Here is a 17,097-nt window from a genome sequence, read left to right on the forward strand (position 1 = left end):
GAATATTCTTAAAATCTAGATGTATTATTTAATAGACGTTCATCTATCCCCTTTTAGGACAGAGAAAGAACATTAACATGTTAATCTCTAAAACCATCTGGTTATAATTTATACAGTGGTATTATTTCAGGGTCTTGCAAAAACATTTTGCTGTACTAAGGAGTAGAGAACAGCACTCAGCTCAAGCCCCAAAGCACACAAAGGTGTGTGATGACTGAAGGATCTCTCAAACCACCATGACATGGCAACATTTCTGTCATTGTCTGCTATGTTATAAAGGGCCGATTCAATTCAACAGGGGAGTAATGCTCGCAGGTCTGGTGGAAGTGTAACTAATACAGGCTGTGCTGAGGAGCTACCATGCATTGCTAATGAGAGACACGCAGCCAGGAAGTTGTACGCAACGCTCGCAAAGCTCCTGAAGCTGTATGTGGCTACCAAGCTTCATGTCTCCTGCTCTTTTCCTTTTCTGCATTGCATTATTTTAAATAATGAGTCCAATTATCTAACGTCTAAAGGATTTAAACACACTGTAGAAATACATAGTTGTAAGATGCCATATAATCAAACCCATTAATTTGGATAAATTCCCTTTTCCTAACTTATACTGAAATGAACATTGTAGGAAAGCTCAGTTTAATGATACCATGGAGTATATTCTTGCTGCATTCACTGCTGTTCTCTTTGCAAGGTAAGAATTTGATTCCATTTTTTGTAGTAATACTAAGTTTTCAAAAGTTTTTCCTAAATATTTTAGTATTACAGCTACTTCTTTTTCTACCATTATATTTTTTGACCTTGCTGGAATTTGTAAATGCAATTTAAACAAGTATATATCACCATTCTCTCTCACAGGTGTAGAAACTAAAATACAACTTCTTTTAAATATTCGGTTTTTATGTCTGAATTTGTTACAAAATAATTATTTATGAATAAAATCTTTCTTGCCTTTCTTGCTGTTATGGTCAGATGAGTAAGCATTTAATGATTTTCAATGAGATATGATTTTGTTTGAACACTGCACTTGCAGTTTGTTTAAACATTTTTAGACTGCTAGGGTAAGTAATTGCTCTCCTAGTTATAGAAATTACCTTATTTTATATGTAATGCAGCTGGATCTTATAGATCATTTCCTCGCAACAATTATAAAGATTTCTAATGTAATATGAAAAATTGTCTTGTGATCTTGTTTAGTTTTGTTTGTTTGTTTGTTTTAAGCATGGACTCATTTAAAATTATTTACAATTGAGTCTTAAAAGCCACAGTCAGAAAATTATTCAAATCCTGGAAGTTTGATTCTGGAAAGCTCAGATTCTATTTTACCTGTCTACCTGTTCTATTTTTTTGTTATGAGCCTCTGAAGAACTATGAACTCTTTTCATTTCGTCATGGTAGCATGTACCAGAACTACAACCATGAAAACCTGCAGGTAAAGAGTCTGTGAGAGACTCAAATTCTTAGGAAGGAGAGCAAGTAGTGCTACATTCTTTGGAAACAGAGTTCGTGCAAAGGTGCCCTGGAAAACTCAGGATTGTTAAACCTCAAAATTCAGTAATGTTCTTTTAAACTTGACATTGCTTGCCAAGGGCAGAGTGAGGCTGTAGAAAAAAATGTTTAACTTCATGATTTTTTAATCTACAGGATCTTATTGCAAGCTTTCTCTTCTGAGAAGAACTTTGAGGTAAGTTTTTATTCCTTATTTGTCAAGTCCTACAAACAGAACAAGAATGAGCAAGTGCAATGCAGTGCAAGTTAGAAAGTAAAATATAGCCTTGAACTCAACATGTAAAATGTCATCTACATGTAGGTTGGATGTAGAACACAGTTTCAGAATGTTTACAACTCTTTTCCAAGTATTTACATAATGGGCATGGGTCGTCTGTTAGAAAAATGGAGGTCCTTATGAAAAATGATACTTCCATGGTCTCAAGAAAGCTTAGAGGAATAATGGAATGAAAACAGCATGAGATCATGATTTCGTGACTGGAAAAATACATTAAACAAGTATCCATCCACAGTTTTAACTGCATGATAAAATCCTAGCTGCTATTTGAAGCACAGAGAAGTAAGTGCTATACAGCCTTAAAATAAACATTTTCAATACAAATTTTCACATAGAAGCTGAAATCCAAACAAAACCCAAACTAGGCAATGTTCCTGATCCCATTGAATTAAATGGGATCTATGCCATCAATTTCAATGGAAGCATCCAGTTGGATAAAGCTTTGTATGTCTTACGACTTCTAATATATCTAGTGGACACATGTGCACGTCAAATGATGTGCCATCATGGAATATTGGTGGAACTAAGCGTGTTTTATAGCTTGATGCCCTTGTTTCTAAACTTAATCACAAATTAAAGTTGGCTCCAGCTGGAGAGTCATTGCTTGCTATCAAACGTACCATCAGAGTATATTCACGCAACACTCTAGGGAATTGTAGCCACTCACATGTAGCATGAAGTAAATAAGAAGCTGATTTACAATTTTGTATCCTGTTGTGTAAGTCTGTTTTGCCTATTTATGTCTCCCCAAAGCTCCAGGTACCTCCCTGTCCAAGTAGAAATTGGAGTGCCGCCCAATTCTGTAAAATGAGACACTGACAAAAAAAATCACCTTTTAAAATGTTAACCCAAGAAAGACCTCTTTGATAAAGTGATGGTAATCGGAGAGAAACACTTCTCTCTGGGGACTTGCTTATTCAGGTTGCTCCAGGGACCTTTGATAATACAAGATCTTTTTTGTTTTCTTCCAGAAATGAGTTTAATGCAACTCGACAGAAAAGAGATCTTGTAACAGCTGAGGTAGGTTATACCTCCTCCTCCCTTTTCTGCTCTGGGCCTTTGCCATCCTTACAAATGAGCCTTTGTGGGGAGAAGGACTATGGTAATAGGAGGACAGTGAGGAGGAGCAGCTACTCCCCACCTGCTCACCCTGCCTGAGCCGTGGCCTCATGCCTTCATTCTCCCTCAGCAAAGCGCCCAGTGGATGACCTACCCTGCCGAGCTGACTGATGCACACCATGGGAAATAAACCCGGGGCGTCTCCGTCTTTTGTGAGGGCGAACAGAACGCCCTGGAAAGCTGTTTGTGTTTGTGAGAGGCACAATGGCGGCGCCACTGGCAAAGTTCCCTCCTGGCCATGATGCCCTGGTGGCTCCGGCCTGGCTCTGGTTCCCATCGCCTTGGCCCCAACACTGCCTCATTGCTGCATCCCGGCAATGTTGTGCTGAAATTCAATCGTAAATGGAGGAATCTTGTTCCCCCACTTATACACACTTGGGCTATGGAGCCCAGCCAAGGGTTATAACCCCTTTTGAAAGGGGTAGGCAGGAAGCCAGAGGCTGCCTTGGGATGTTTTGGGGAGCCTGCAGCTGAGCCAGGGGTGATTTTCTCTGAGGCCCCTTGAGATCTACATACCCCTACCAAGTCAGAAGGCAGCTGGTATGAAACACTGTGCTAAGGGTAATCAAGCCTCTGAGAGAAGCAGGACTGGTGGTGTCCTTGGAGGGCCCTCGGTAGGGAAGTGCTGTCACTCTACCTCTGCAAAATGACACAAAGGCCAAAAGCTGCTTTCCTGAGGCGGGCAGCTTGGAGTAGCTGTCAGGAAAAATGGAACTGGGTTTTGTTGTGCAAGGAGGGAAGGGACCCTCTCCAGCTGGCAATGGACCATGGGCACCAGGAATAATTTTGGTGCAGGGGTCTCCCAGGTGGTGATTCAATGAAATCTATTTCAGGTTGATTTCAGACAGATTGTACTACTTGGACGCATCCCACAATGTATTTCCATTTGGAAAAGGGAAGTTTTTATGCCACTGCAAGAGGCATTGGCAGGACCAATCCTAACAGGTTCCTTGCACAGTGTTGTTCACCTTGTGATCCATCAGTTCAAACTCCAGATGTGGAGAATGAGTGGCATCAGAAGGGAAGAAAGAAATTAGCTTACAAGCAAAGACTAAAACAATTTTTTCACTTAGTTGTGCAGCCGAAGGCTTGCACTTAAGTTTGTGGGGACTGCAGAAAGGTAACTATTTTTTCATAGAACATCAGATAAGAAATAAATAAAAAACAGAGGGAAGAAGAGCTATTTAAGCAAAAAGGACTAGATTTATAAAGGAAGGGATTAAAACTGGCCATGAATAAATATAAGTGGGAAATATTTAAGTACTCAGCACTTCATCCTGGTAAACTTTCCAGTCAGGCTAGTGGGGGCAAAAGCCCCAAAGTACTTTCATTCTGGAATGGGATCAGTTCTTGGAAGGGACAATGCGACGTGACAAACTGCAGTAGCAGAGTGCTGGGCCAGATGCAGGGCTTCCTCATGGTGTGAGGCTCCCTGTTCCTAAACAGGAAGCAGGTCAGGCAGATCTGCTTTCTCTTTTGTTTGGGATGAACCAAAATGCAGTTCTGAAGGATGTCAAGGAGAACACAAAATCCCTTGCAGCTAGACTGGCCATAGTTGGATGATCAGGGTGCAGCTCAGAGCATGACTCAGGGGAGTGGATGCAGTAGAGGGAGCTCTCCAACTGTGGGTATGAGTGAAGTGAAAAAGGCAGAATGCACTCTGTCCCCTCCCTTTTCCTTCCAAATGTAAATGCAAAACTTCCCATGTGGAGCCTTGGTGATTCACTGGAACTGGAGGGCATGGATGAGAGGCCAGTAATGATCTCACAGAGCAGCTGTATCTTACCCCAGTCCCCTCAAAAGCTACGATGCTTCTCCTCCCAGGCTGCCAATCCCTCCAGCAGCACCCATGACTGTGCCATGTGCTGGCTGAGATGCAAATTACTCTTCTGTATTAAAAGTCCCAACCTAGTGTTTGACTGCAAGGCCTGAGGCTTTTATCAATTCATTTGTAAATCACAAACCCCCTGATTTTGCTTTTATGTTTCTCTGACAGGTTCAAGCTGCCTCTCGGTTTCACCGTCATGGGGCTCTGGTGCGGAGTCCACCAGGAGGTCAGTGCTGTGCTCCTCACCTGCAGGAGGAGAGAGCCCTGAAAATGTTGCCTTCCTCCCCTGTGTTACCATGCGCTGCAGAAGCCTTCTTCCTCATGCTCCTACAAAACCCTGTCCTGTCTCCTTTTCCCATTTTATCCATGTTAAAGAAGGAAAATTTTCTGTTAAAATTGTACTTTCAAAATAAGGCCTTACAACCAAATATGAACAGCTAACGATGCCAATACTTTGGGGGGTTTTTTTGTTGTTTTTTTTTTTTTTTTTTTTTAAAGATTAGTTCTATTGCAATTTTTCCTTTCTTCCACTTTTTTTCTGGCCTTGTCAGAGGATGTAAGTATGTCAGAGAGGCTTGTAACTAGTTGTGCAAAGGGAAAGGAATACTCAGGCAATGAGCATGAAGCTGCTCCTGGAGGGTTTTAAGCACTGGACAAACATGTAAAGCAGGCCCAAGTTACAGAAATTGTTTTACAGAGAAGTTCACTGTATGCAGCTTTGGTTGGAATTTTCATATCCTTCTTGGAAAATGCCTGGGTAGGTGCCTTCTTTTGCATGTTTCTATGTAAATGAATATATGCAATTTTATCACTCAAAATTCTAAAAACAGCAAAGAAGATTTCCCCATTAGTGCTGTTATAGAAACAGTAGTTTTTGCTTTGTTGGTATTTTCAGAGTATCTATGTATATTTGGAAAGCAGTTCTTAAATGGAAAAAATTCAAAGCTAAGCATGGAAAGGAATTTTCACAATGATGGATGATATTTCTAATCACTGGTAGCTTCTGTGTACCTTTACTGTAAAGGTCCCATTTTGTTCCCATTTAATATCACTCACAGCTTTGCTGTGGCCTCATCAGGAGTGGAAGGGCCTGTTTATTTCATTTACTTTCTGTCTTTTGTGATACTTTTTTAATCTCCATCAGCAACATTGGAAGCTTTTGTATGTATGTAGAGTTTTAATCCTACACCAAGAAGGCAAGCAACTATCTGCAAAACCTGACGATGTTTTGCTTTGGGACTAGTTTTCTTCTCCACTTTTGGGGAATTATGATTTAGACCCACCTCAATGAATGATTAGTAAATGACAAGGAGGTCTTAGCCTTCAAAGAGACTATAAAACCATTTAATGTAACTGCTTTTGGAAAAAATTACTGATTATAGCATACAACAAGTCATTCCCATGGAATCTAAAGTCTCTGATTCCAGTCACCTCTGAAGCAGAAATAACCTTTTAGCTGACTTTTTTTTTGCATGTGGGGAAGGTTGTTTAGGACTGGGTTTGACTCTCAAATATATATTCTGTCCTGTTCATAAACTGAATGTACCCTTTGCAGTAATGTTTAGGAGGGAGAAGCTAAATATATGTATAAATTATGCTGAATTTAGTGAATTAGAATGATCTGTGTCCTGTATATTTTGAGATCAGCAGGACTGGGATTTGATTTCTTTACATGGGAACTTGACCTTTTGTTTGCTTGGAGGAGGTTGACCTTTTGCTCCTTTGTTAGTTTGTAAGTCTCAAACCAAACGAGAACCTTGCTTCTCTTTTAACGAAGGAACATGAAGGATAAAATGAAGCATATGTTAAAAAATGGAGATTGTTGCTGGTTAATTTTCTCGGCTAATATATCTGCTCGTGATTTAACAATAAACAGATTTAACTGATCTCTCAGCCTGTTTGCAAAATACTGTATCTACTAAAAGGCTGGAATGCTTGCTTACAGGTTCATGTCCTCAGGAGTGCCTTAATGGAGCTGCCTGCACTGAAGCAGGTGACTGTGACTGTCAGTTATTTCAGGCGCAAGGAAGCAGGTGCCAAATTGGTAAGTTTTTTGGGTCAAAATTGTTTAGTGTCAGTTTTCAGGGAGATTTAGGATACAGATTTTGAAAAAAATACTGTTACTAGCATATTTATGATTACGCTATACTAGGACTCTCATTTGGCCAGTAGCTAGGAGGATTAAAATTATGTGCATTAGGGACATAGAGAAAGCAACATCAGAAATGCCTACATTTTAGCACTTGGGCTGTAATGATACATAGATGCCATAGCAGATAGACCATTGTCTAGTTTATCAGTAGCCAGACAGATTTTTTCTAAGTTAGTTGAACAACCAAAAAACCACTGCATTTGTTCTAATGAGCAGTGGCTTATTGCAATTTAAATTACCCACTATTTAAATACATTAGTTTCTGGAATCTGCTGTGTGTAGAGATCAACAAGAATTGTCTTCTAGGATGTACAGAATATCTAAATCCCTTGCCTCTACTTGTAATTAAAATGTCTTCACTGAAGCAAATAAAAAACTTAACAATGGTTGCACATGGCTAAAACTGCAGATTTAGGATTGAAAAAGAGTACTGAGTTTATTTAAAGTTGAAGGCGTAAGTTTATCTTTTGTACTTGCTATGTATTTTCTTTATAAGCTCTTGTTTCCTTTCTGAGCTCCTACTTTTGTAGATGCATGTGACACCTGTCAATTTTTGATGACCATGCTTCTTGTAAACTCAATGTATTTTCTCCAGTACCTAACACTGGTAAGGACCGAGATGGGATTTGCAAATCATGGGGACAGTATAATTTTGAAACATTTGATGGCATCTACTACTACTTCCCAGGAAATTGCTCCTATATATTTGCAAAAGACTGCAGTACTCTGGAACCCCAATACACTGTTTGGGTAAGTATGTACATATGTAAGTAAGTACATACACTAGAAGTATGTAAGTAAATATAAAAGTAAACAAGTAAGTGAAATAAGTAGAGAAACAATAAATGTACCAAACTGGGCATTAATTACTTAAATATAAAACTGTGGAAATTTGGAAAGCTTCTGGAAATGCCTAAACCTACATGCAGTAACTCAAAATACTGATGAATAATCAAAAGAGTCAGCATATTAAAAATAGCATTTCCTACTCCTCCTGTCCTTAATGGGAATTCTTCTCTCTCCCTTCTGGGAGCAAAAGTGGGTCTTAAAGCAGACCTCAGAAACTTCACTACGCTTCAGATATCAGATTGTAATAAAACCCACTGAGTTGCTGAGTGAAGTGCAAACAGCTACCACTTGCCTATTAATGAGGAACACAGACGTGCTAGGCTCTGATTCACAGCTATTGGCATGCTATGAGGATCTGCCTCCTTGGCCAATGGGATTTGCTCCCCCACCCTGTCCCCTCTAGGGATTTGCATTCTAATTTTGGATTACCTCTACGTCATGCAGAGAAGATTAACAGCTCAAAAGCTTTCATCTTGACCTATGTATGGAAGGCACTCTTTTTTAGTAGTTTCTTCAAATTGCCGAGTACCCATGGTTAATTACTTTGGGTCAGGGGGAGTTCAAACCTATACCCTCTTCGAAGAGAGATGCCCTGTTTGTCAGACTGGTGGTTATTGTGGGGAGAGGATACAAGCTCATTATATTACCTTATTCAAAATAGTTGGGATTTGGAGCCGATTGGGCAGGGAAGAAGAGAAAAGAAGTATCCTAATTCTGAGTCCATGTAGGTCCAGTGGTCATAGGGATGAGGGCAGATCTAGGTGCTAATTTCTGCTCTGAGGACTGTTTTTCATTTATAAACAGATGACCTCTTTCTCGCTCAGATAACAGCACTTAGTGAAGATAAATCTACCATTAGAACTGCCATTTCTACCTACTAAAGTTACAGAGAGATGCTGTTACACCCTTCTTTCACAATTTCATTTTAAATATTTGGGTTCTATGTGCAGCTGTGACCTCTTAGAGGTTTTAAGAAAGTGCTATAGCAAAGTCCAAGATTATATTAAAATCTAGAATCAATATGTCAGTGGATTCCAGTGGCTCTGGAAAGCGAGAAGGTTCCATTCAATTACTGGAACAAATGTAATATTTTACTAAAAACTGAAAATGTTTACTCAGCAAAGTCATAAGTAATGTGACACTGTAGACAGACTGGGCAATGGAGAGACAAAAACCTTGCCAAATCCTCACATTATGGTCCTTCTGGCTTTAATAATCCACCCCTCAAGAGGAGAAGAAAACATAAGAATTATTTTGATTTTCCTTTATTGTTTTTCTGTCTTGGGTTGGTTTTACATAGAAGCCATCTGCCAGTACTAATAATTTTTATGTTGTCTTTAATTATGATTATTTTTATACATGTAAAAACTCTTAATGATTTTCCTGGTCTAGTTTATTTCACCTAAAGAAACAGTAACTGATTTTTACTTCCAGGATTTAGTGTCAGTTAAGGAAGATTAATTCAAGTATTCATTAGCACTGTATGTGTTTACTCATAGATATTTTGTTCAAAACAGTTACCTTTACAGCCTCCATCACTATGTTGGTAAAATGTTCCCAGTTACAAATTTATTTAGCTTCACAGCACTGTCAAGTAAACGGGTGATGAAATTCCCATCCTTCTCAGAGAATGATGACACACAGAGTAACATTAAGTCATATTTGAGCTATCTAAACTCTGTCTACATTTTAATCTGGGTAACGATCGGCATCTAAGATTCAAAACATGTTTCCCTCTCTCTTCAGTGGTGTCTAAAATAAGCTCACAGGCTTTTGAAGCACTATAGGACATTCTGCAGGTTTGGGTGGCTCATTCCCTCTGAGATTTATGAAAACTGTGTAAGTTTTGCTCAAGCACAAACCCACAGTCTTCAAGACCTGAGAGTACTGTATTCAAGCGAGATAAGTTGATATGTGACTAAATCAACCCCCTGGCTCATTATGCTATATACATATAATGACGAGAAGCACACTTCAGAAAAGTCTACCCTTCTGCATTAGTAGGGCTGAAAAGCCAGTGCAAAATGGATTTTAACAGATCCATGTAAACTAGATGCCTGCCATAATCTGCAGGAGCACTTCAAAATCTCAGGAGATCCTGAGTGGTTTGGGAAGGCATGTTGTGGTTCAGCTGGTATCAGTCTCAGGTGGCAGTGCTGCTATTACACTGAGGTTCTGTATTGGTTTGTAATCCTGTTTTATAGATCAGACCTCTAGAAACAGAGCAATAGGGGTGTTTCCTTAGTGCAAGTAACAAGCTCCTACTTTGGCCACTATAAGCTAGCTCACTACAGTGTCTCTGAAGTTTGTCAAGCATACAATACCTGTCTCTTTCATCAAGTATTTAGACTACTGGCCTGTGATGCTATGCACTATTAAACAGTTACTGTATTTCTCAGCAGTATTGTTTAGTGTGAACTTTGAGTTTTGTGTATCTTTGTAATTGTGACTTTGTAATATTCTAGGTATTTATTTGTAAAGCTCTTCCAGTAACTGGAGCATAAAAATGTAAAATATCATATACAAATTTAATAAAAATGGTGTGAAATTATTGAAGACAAGCATTTATTCTTATTGTGTGTCTATTTTTTCTCTCAAAGGTTCATAACAGTCCTCACTGTTATGGCTCAGTATATACTTGTCATAGGTCCATCAGCTTATTTTTTTCAAACCAAGAAGAAATAATGATTTCAGGACATGAAGTAAGAAAAAATGGAATCAGGTGAGTGTTCTAATGGTGGGTTTTAATATTTTATTGCAAAAAGATAATGTGGAGTTTGGGAAATTGATGCTTCTTACACAATCCAGATAAATTAATTTGATCTGTATCTTTATTGATCCCTTGCTGTTCTATATGGGGGCTGATAGAGCTCTAGTGTGAGCAGATGTAACAGTACTGATGAAATACCTGAGTAAGAATAGAATACACTCCCTGCATTAGCTGTGTTCAACTTCTCAGCTGTAACCTGTAATTATTCATTCCTTCTTTGTACAGACAAAGTCTGTGTCAGGCAATCCTAGTTAATCCCTGGTGCATCCATTTTGAACAAGGCAATTATTATTTATTCTTGGTAGCTATAGCTAATATAAGACATGATCTTCTTCTAGACAAGTCTGAATTGGTTCAAAAAAAGATCTTAAGCTACTCTGGGGCAAAAACTCCACAAAACTTCTCTGAGGTACAGCAAACCTCCAAATTTACCTTTTCTTTTTTTTTAATGAGCAAAAAGATGTGCCTGAGGCTATCAGAAGTATATTTACTGGTTGATAAAGTACAGAAAATTTAAGAAAGTTGTTGAGGTGCTTTTGCCATCCACTTTGTAATGCTATGGCCTTTAGTATCTGAGAATGATAGCTACAGTGATACTGTTCAACCCAACAGAAGCAACTCTGGAGGATTAAGATTAGATCTGTGCTTATTGTTGTCCAGTGGTCTTTCAACAAAGGAGGAAGAGCTACAACTTTTTTGTCAGTGGTGTTTTCTGTACTGCAAGTTCCTCCATTTACAGATGTCTAACCCAGTGATGACCCAGTGCCCAGAAGGGCTGCTGGTGGTCATAGCACCATATAGCTCCTTGCCCAACGCAGCATGCTTGTGAACTCAAGAATTCCTCAATGCAGTGTGCCAGGCTTTGAAAGTAAGGATGCATTATTCTTTCAAGCTTATAATTGGTACAGCTGATAGGTGTATACAACAGAAAGCACTCATTTTTGATGGTCAATACAGAGGATTAAACAGAAGATAGTAAAAACATGGTGAAGAGTTGAATGGAGTGACTGCGTACACCCAGGAAAAAGTGTTTGTTGGGTTAGCAGGTGATGTTTTATGTCGTATTTTTCTAGCATGAACCTCACCTCATCTGAGATCTTTGATGTAGACTATATTTTTCCAGATTAATATTGCCTCAGACAGTTGGAAATGCTTTCATTGAGAGACTGGCTGACTATATTCTGGTGAAGACTACCTTTGGTTTTTCTCTTGCTTGGGATGGAAACTCTGGTATTTATATTAAGTTGACAGAAGAGCATAAGGGAAAACCTTGTGGCCTGTGTGGAAATTTTAATGGCAATAAATATGATGACCTGATACTTCAAAATAGTAAGTAAATAGCTTACCCTTACTTTGTGTGAACAGTTTCCATGTTCACTTTAAATACAATGCTTATAAATATCATGCTGTAAAAAGGCAGTCCTGTTTCAGTTATTTCAGGAAAAAAGTGTATCTGCTCTACTTTTCCTTCTCCTCATCATTAAAGATGCAAAAGGGAACAGGTCCTAGTTCAAGAAAGTATTTATATATGCATTTAAGCCTCTTGCTCAGCAAAGCACTTGTGGTATGTTTATCCTAGCTGACGAAAATGCCTTCAAACAATGAATAAATAAACAAATGTTTATGGTTTTCTCTGTGTTTAAAGATGGAGGGAAGAGCACCATCTCGAGTTATTCCTTTATAGCAACATCATAGAAATCCTAGTTGAAATAAATACATTTCCAAGCTGTTTCCAGGGAGTTCCTTGTATCTCCTGGTTGGTATGGTGGACTATGGGCCTGTAGGATGAGGAGCTGCTTTGTGCTGTGTCTGAGGCAGAGATGAGTTTTTAAACTTGTATTCTGTAGCTTAGGTAGGGAATACTCCACGGGGACTTTTTTCCTACTTGCAACTAATGTGAAAAAAAAAAAAAAAAGACAAGAACAAGCTTGAAAATATGAGGAGGATTTTTCTCACTCTTATAAAAACAAAATAAGATTATCTTACTGTTACCATTAACTGTGGGAGAATCTAGTCCCATGGCTCTGCATGTTCTTAAGTCACAAAAGGTATCCCACTGTAACTTTTTTTCCCATTTTTTATGGTTGGTAGTGGAGATTTTAAACTTTCTTAGGGAAGGAAAATTCGCTGTACCTATCTTTGCAGAATCTTTAAAAATCTGCCTAAGTATAAATTTTTCATAGCTTTTCTGCCATGAGAGCAGTAAGTTTTCTGCAGTAACTTCTGCACACCAGAGTACAGTAAGTTTAATAAACAGTGTAATCTGCTGATGTATAATAATAGAGAAAAATAATATTTGGAGGAAATAATGAATTCAAATGATCTCTAAAAAATAGTAATTTCAGTATCTTTAAATGTATTATCTGTTTTAAAAGATTTCCAGCTCATACCTGTCTTCATTTTCTGAGCTAAATTTATTCACCATCATAATTTCTTCTAGCATTTTTCTTTATCAGAAATGATAGCATTATTGCACTGTACAGCTGAGACCCATATGAATCACTTTAATCATGAACCAGTTGTATAACATGGTGCCTTGACTCTGCAAATGCAAGCACGAAGTTCTGAGATCTTCATGAGAATAGATTGCTAATTCAGCTCCCTTCCAAGCTGCAACATTTTCCTAAGAGTTTCTATATCTTATCAATCATTTGATATCATGATTTATCTCTCCCAAAAAAAGTACTTCCCTGAGTAGTGTAAAGGTAGCTCTTACAGCTATCTTGAGTCTTTCAGAGTCCAAATGCTCATTATTTGTAATGCTCAAATACATAAGTTGCTGCGAGGCATATAATATTCCTTTTCAAAGTACAGTTTAAAAACAAACTCATTTTCTGTTTCCTTATCTTCACCTTTAATGCCATCTTTGTATTACTTTAATATGCAAGACTGTGTCTATGTATCTATGTGTCTATGAACTGTTTCAAGGACAGTGATTTTATTTTGTGGTATTTTTTAAAGACCTAGAAGTTTTTTTCAAGCCATGTCAAAATGTACATAAAATATTTTTAATGTTTTTCTAGAAGCAGAGTTATATCAATAGGTTCACCTCTGGATCAAACCCAGCCTTTTATGTTCGGGAAGGGTTTTCTGCATAAAGAAATACTCTGTCAGAGTGGAAGAAATACTTTAAGTCTGCCTCACTCTTAAGTAAAACAGACTGATGGTTAGGATGTTATTGTCATTTATTTGTGGAGATCCAAGTATATGTATCTGATTAGTGTGCTTTGTGACTTTCCACACTGCAAGTGTCCAACTTTGTACCTCTTGTGCTAGAAGTTTGATTCAGTTTTATATGGTACAGCTCTGGGAAAAAAACCCCTCATTTCAATATCTTGTCTCCTAGTCATGCAACGATATAGATAACCACAGCACAGATACCAATTACTACAAGGTTCTTCAAAGTGGAGGCAATATACCCTTTCTAACCTAATTAAGAATATAGAGAAAATGCAATATTTAGTTCTTGCTGCAAGTATATGGGATTTTTGTGTCTGTTTCTTTACTGCCAACCTTCTTGTATGTTCATGTATCTAACCAAGCCTGTTGCCATGACTTCCAGTCATGCATCTTGTTTGTTAATTCTCCCATGCTCATGCTGTGAGGAGAGCTGGGCATATTGTGAATGTGTGTTGTAGGGCTTTTCTGCATAAGGGAAAAGGAGGGAGATAATAGCACTAAATGACCTTTGTGAAACCTGATGAAAGACTTAAATTGCTTCAAAGAAATGTATTTTTTTTTAAGTATTCAATGCCTTACACTTGTGATTATCTGTATATTTGTTATAAAACTATCAGTGATTGCACTTAAAAAAACCCAAGCCAACACTTTGTCATGTATTTTTCAATCTTTTTATTTAAATGTAGTATAAAATACAACCTGAAATTAAAAAAAGAAAAATATCACTTTTCTTTACAACTCGTACTCTGAAATCATCTGTAATTGAGGTAATGAACACATTGAAAAAGGATTAAAGATTTCAAAGCTGTCTTATGTGTTTGTGTTGACAATTTTTTTTATTGTTGCTCTTTCAATGTTTTCATGCAGTAGGTGAATATACAGAAGACATTGCTGAATTTGCAAATAGCTGGGCTGTGCAAGCCTCAGATGATATAGCTTGTGTCCCTATTGCCTCAGATTTTTCCAGTCCTTGCTCAGCCGATGCAGAATCCACTGAGGTAAATTTACCATATTTTATATGTATACACATAGATACATGCATATACATGTAAATACACGAATTTCCTTAATCTTCACTGCCTACTGATGGTAAAAGAATCTAACAATATACACAATGTTGAAAAAACCTTAAATGCATTGAGACTTTGAACAAGGAGATTCAGATCAGGGCTGTTGCTAGGGGGTCCCTGATGTTCTTCATATGTTTAGCTTAAAAGTACAAAGGCTCAGATGGATGTGCCAAGTGGCACCAGTCTGCTGGCAGAGCTCTTCATTACTGCATTAAACTTGGGTTCAGTTTCCAGTCCTGGCATCTTATAACTCATTATTTTAGCAATTGTGAAATAAGGCAGAAATAGCTGCAGGTCAGCTCCTGCATTGATACAAAATGCTTTTCTTTGTCATTTCACACTTTTTCATCCCAGCTGGTTTAGGACCAGCATGCAGTCAAGCAGGCCTAGGCAGAGAGGACAAATTTTAGGAAGAATAATGAAGGAGATATAATAGTAAATTGAGACTGCACAATGCTCAAATTTTAATGGGGATATAAAGGACCTTAGACTAGGGAAACAAAGAAGAATGATGCCTGTTCAGAAAGGACTGGCTAACTTTCATTTACTGATTCTCCTTAATGCACAGGACATATTCTTCAAGTGCCAAATATTCCTACAGTTTCCTTTTCTCAGCTGTCATGAAAGCATAGATCCGTATTCTTATATTTCAAGCTGTATGAATGATCTTTGCAGGTAAGTACTGGCATTCTTGTGTATTTAATCTTGACACATGAAATGAATGCTCACTCTTTTGTGTGAGACCAGAATAAAAGAACATTGAAGGAAGTTAGGAAGAACTAAGTTCAAAATGAAAGAGATGGAGTTTCTCAGGGGGTGATTTTGTGCGGGAACAAAGGGCACAGAACCAGCCTGACAAGGAATATTTTGATTGCTAAGGGCTTACATAGATTCAAGGAAACACTAGAAAAATAAGTGGAAGATAAATTCATGGAGAACCACTCATGACAAAAGATGAGCTGCTAATCAGAAAAAACCCATGAAACTTGTATCTGGAGGCCCTGAAACAGAACTGTATGAAGATGATACTAGGGAGAAATATCATCAATACTGGAGAAGCTGGACCATTTGTCAGACACAGCTGGACTGTTTTTTTATGAGTAACCACTATCATTCAAATTAGTAGAATTTTTACAAAATGGTTCCATATACTTAAATTCAGAGTTGGCAAAAGAAATTCAACTCTCATTTGCTTTGGTGGGAGTCACACCCCCTCAGCTGCTGGCATTGTAGGCAACCTGGTATTTTTCCCTTAGCTCTCCAGACTCCTGATTAGTTCTTGTCATTCAAGTTAAGATTGTACTCCAGTAATAGAATAGATAATTGAGCAATGTGCCACTTTCTTCTTAGTAAGGTTTTCAAATTAAGATGTAGTTGTCACAAATAGGAGGATATTTACCAGAGTATATAATTCTCAGAGTATCACCGGTTTAATCAAAAACATACAGAAAGGATCAAAAGACTAAACATAAGGATCACTCAGTATAATCCATTAAAACTTGTTAGTTCAATTCTTGATGAATGTTTAGTTTTCTGATTTACCATTGGGTCAAGATGGAAGAATTTGTGTTTGTAGGCAAACATTGCTCAGAAAAGAGATGAGTTGCCTCTGTATGGTCTCTTTGTAACACATGAGTTTACTGTAACTTTTGAAGAGTAACAAAACCCAAATTTTTAAAATAGGATATTGAATCAGTGCTGTGGTATTAAGGAGGGTTGGATTTTTGTCAACAATCTGATGTGTGTTGATGTGAATTTTGTGAATGTTAAAAACCTTGAAGTTTCTGTGTCTCAGAACCTCATTAATTTAGGCTTATTTTGTTTATAAAAGAGACCTCTTTTCTTGTGGCTTAGTATCAGTTTATTAAGTCCTTTGTGTGGCCATAGTATAGGCCAAGTATTCTTTCTATTAAGACCCATTTAATTGGATTAGATAAGGAGAGTTGGAGAGACTCTGATCACTGTAACAAAGAGTATAGTGGAGTTTGATTTGATAACAGATGTGTTGAAAGCAGAATACAAACACAGTAAAACACGTTCTTAAAATGATAATTTTGAAAGCATGATCTTGTGTGCTGAGAAGCAAATTTAGTTGATCTGTCATAAACATGCTTATAATAGAAATGTCATGTTATGACTAGTTAATTTTGGCATCAAATCTTCCACAGTGAATGATATGAGTTGTTCGGCTTTCAGAGTAACAAAAGTTTGGTGGTATTTCACCATATGTGTCTTACATCTGAATAAAATTTGAACTTGCCTAAACATTAATGAATGTCTTTTTACTTGATTCTGGTAAAAATCCACCATACAGCTTCTTCTGTATAGACTAAGACAGAAATCTTG

At 37.7% G+C, this 17,097-nt stretch overlaps 1 protein-coding gene across 1 annotated transcript in view; it reads left to right on the plus strand.

Annotated features, from left to right (window-relative positions):
- The first annotated feature begins 399 nt into the window (after positions 1 to 399).
- OTOGL (otogelin like) overlaps positions 400 to 17,097 on the plus strand; it is a 92,082-nt gene continuing 75,384 nt past the window's right edge. Inside the window, 10 exon segments of the mRNA XM_039571582.1 lie at positions 400 to 691; positions 1,642 to 1,681; positions 2,755 to 2,803; positions 4,899 to 4,956; positions 6,676 to 6,774; positions 7,478 to 7,632; positions 10,332 to 10,453; positions 11,625 to 11,830; positions 14,549 to 14,679; positions 15,320 to 15,426. Of these exon segments, the coding sequence (XP_039427516.1) occupies positions 613 to 691; positions 1,642 to 1,681; positions 2,755 to 2,803; positions 4,899 to 4,956; positions 6,676 to 6,774; positions 7,478 to 7,632; positions 10,332 to 10,453; positions 11,625 to 11,830; positions 14,549 to 14,679; positions 15,320 to 15,426 (1,046 nt within the window). The 5' untranslated portion in view covers positions 400 to 612.

This window comes from Corvus cornix, chromosome 1A, assembly GCF_000738735.6.
Source record: "Corvus cornix cornix isolate S_Up_H32 chromosome 1A, ASM73873v5, whole genome shotgun sequence".
NCBI lineage: Eukaryota > Metazoa > Chordata > Aves > Passeriformes > Corvidae > Corvus > Corvus cornix.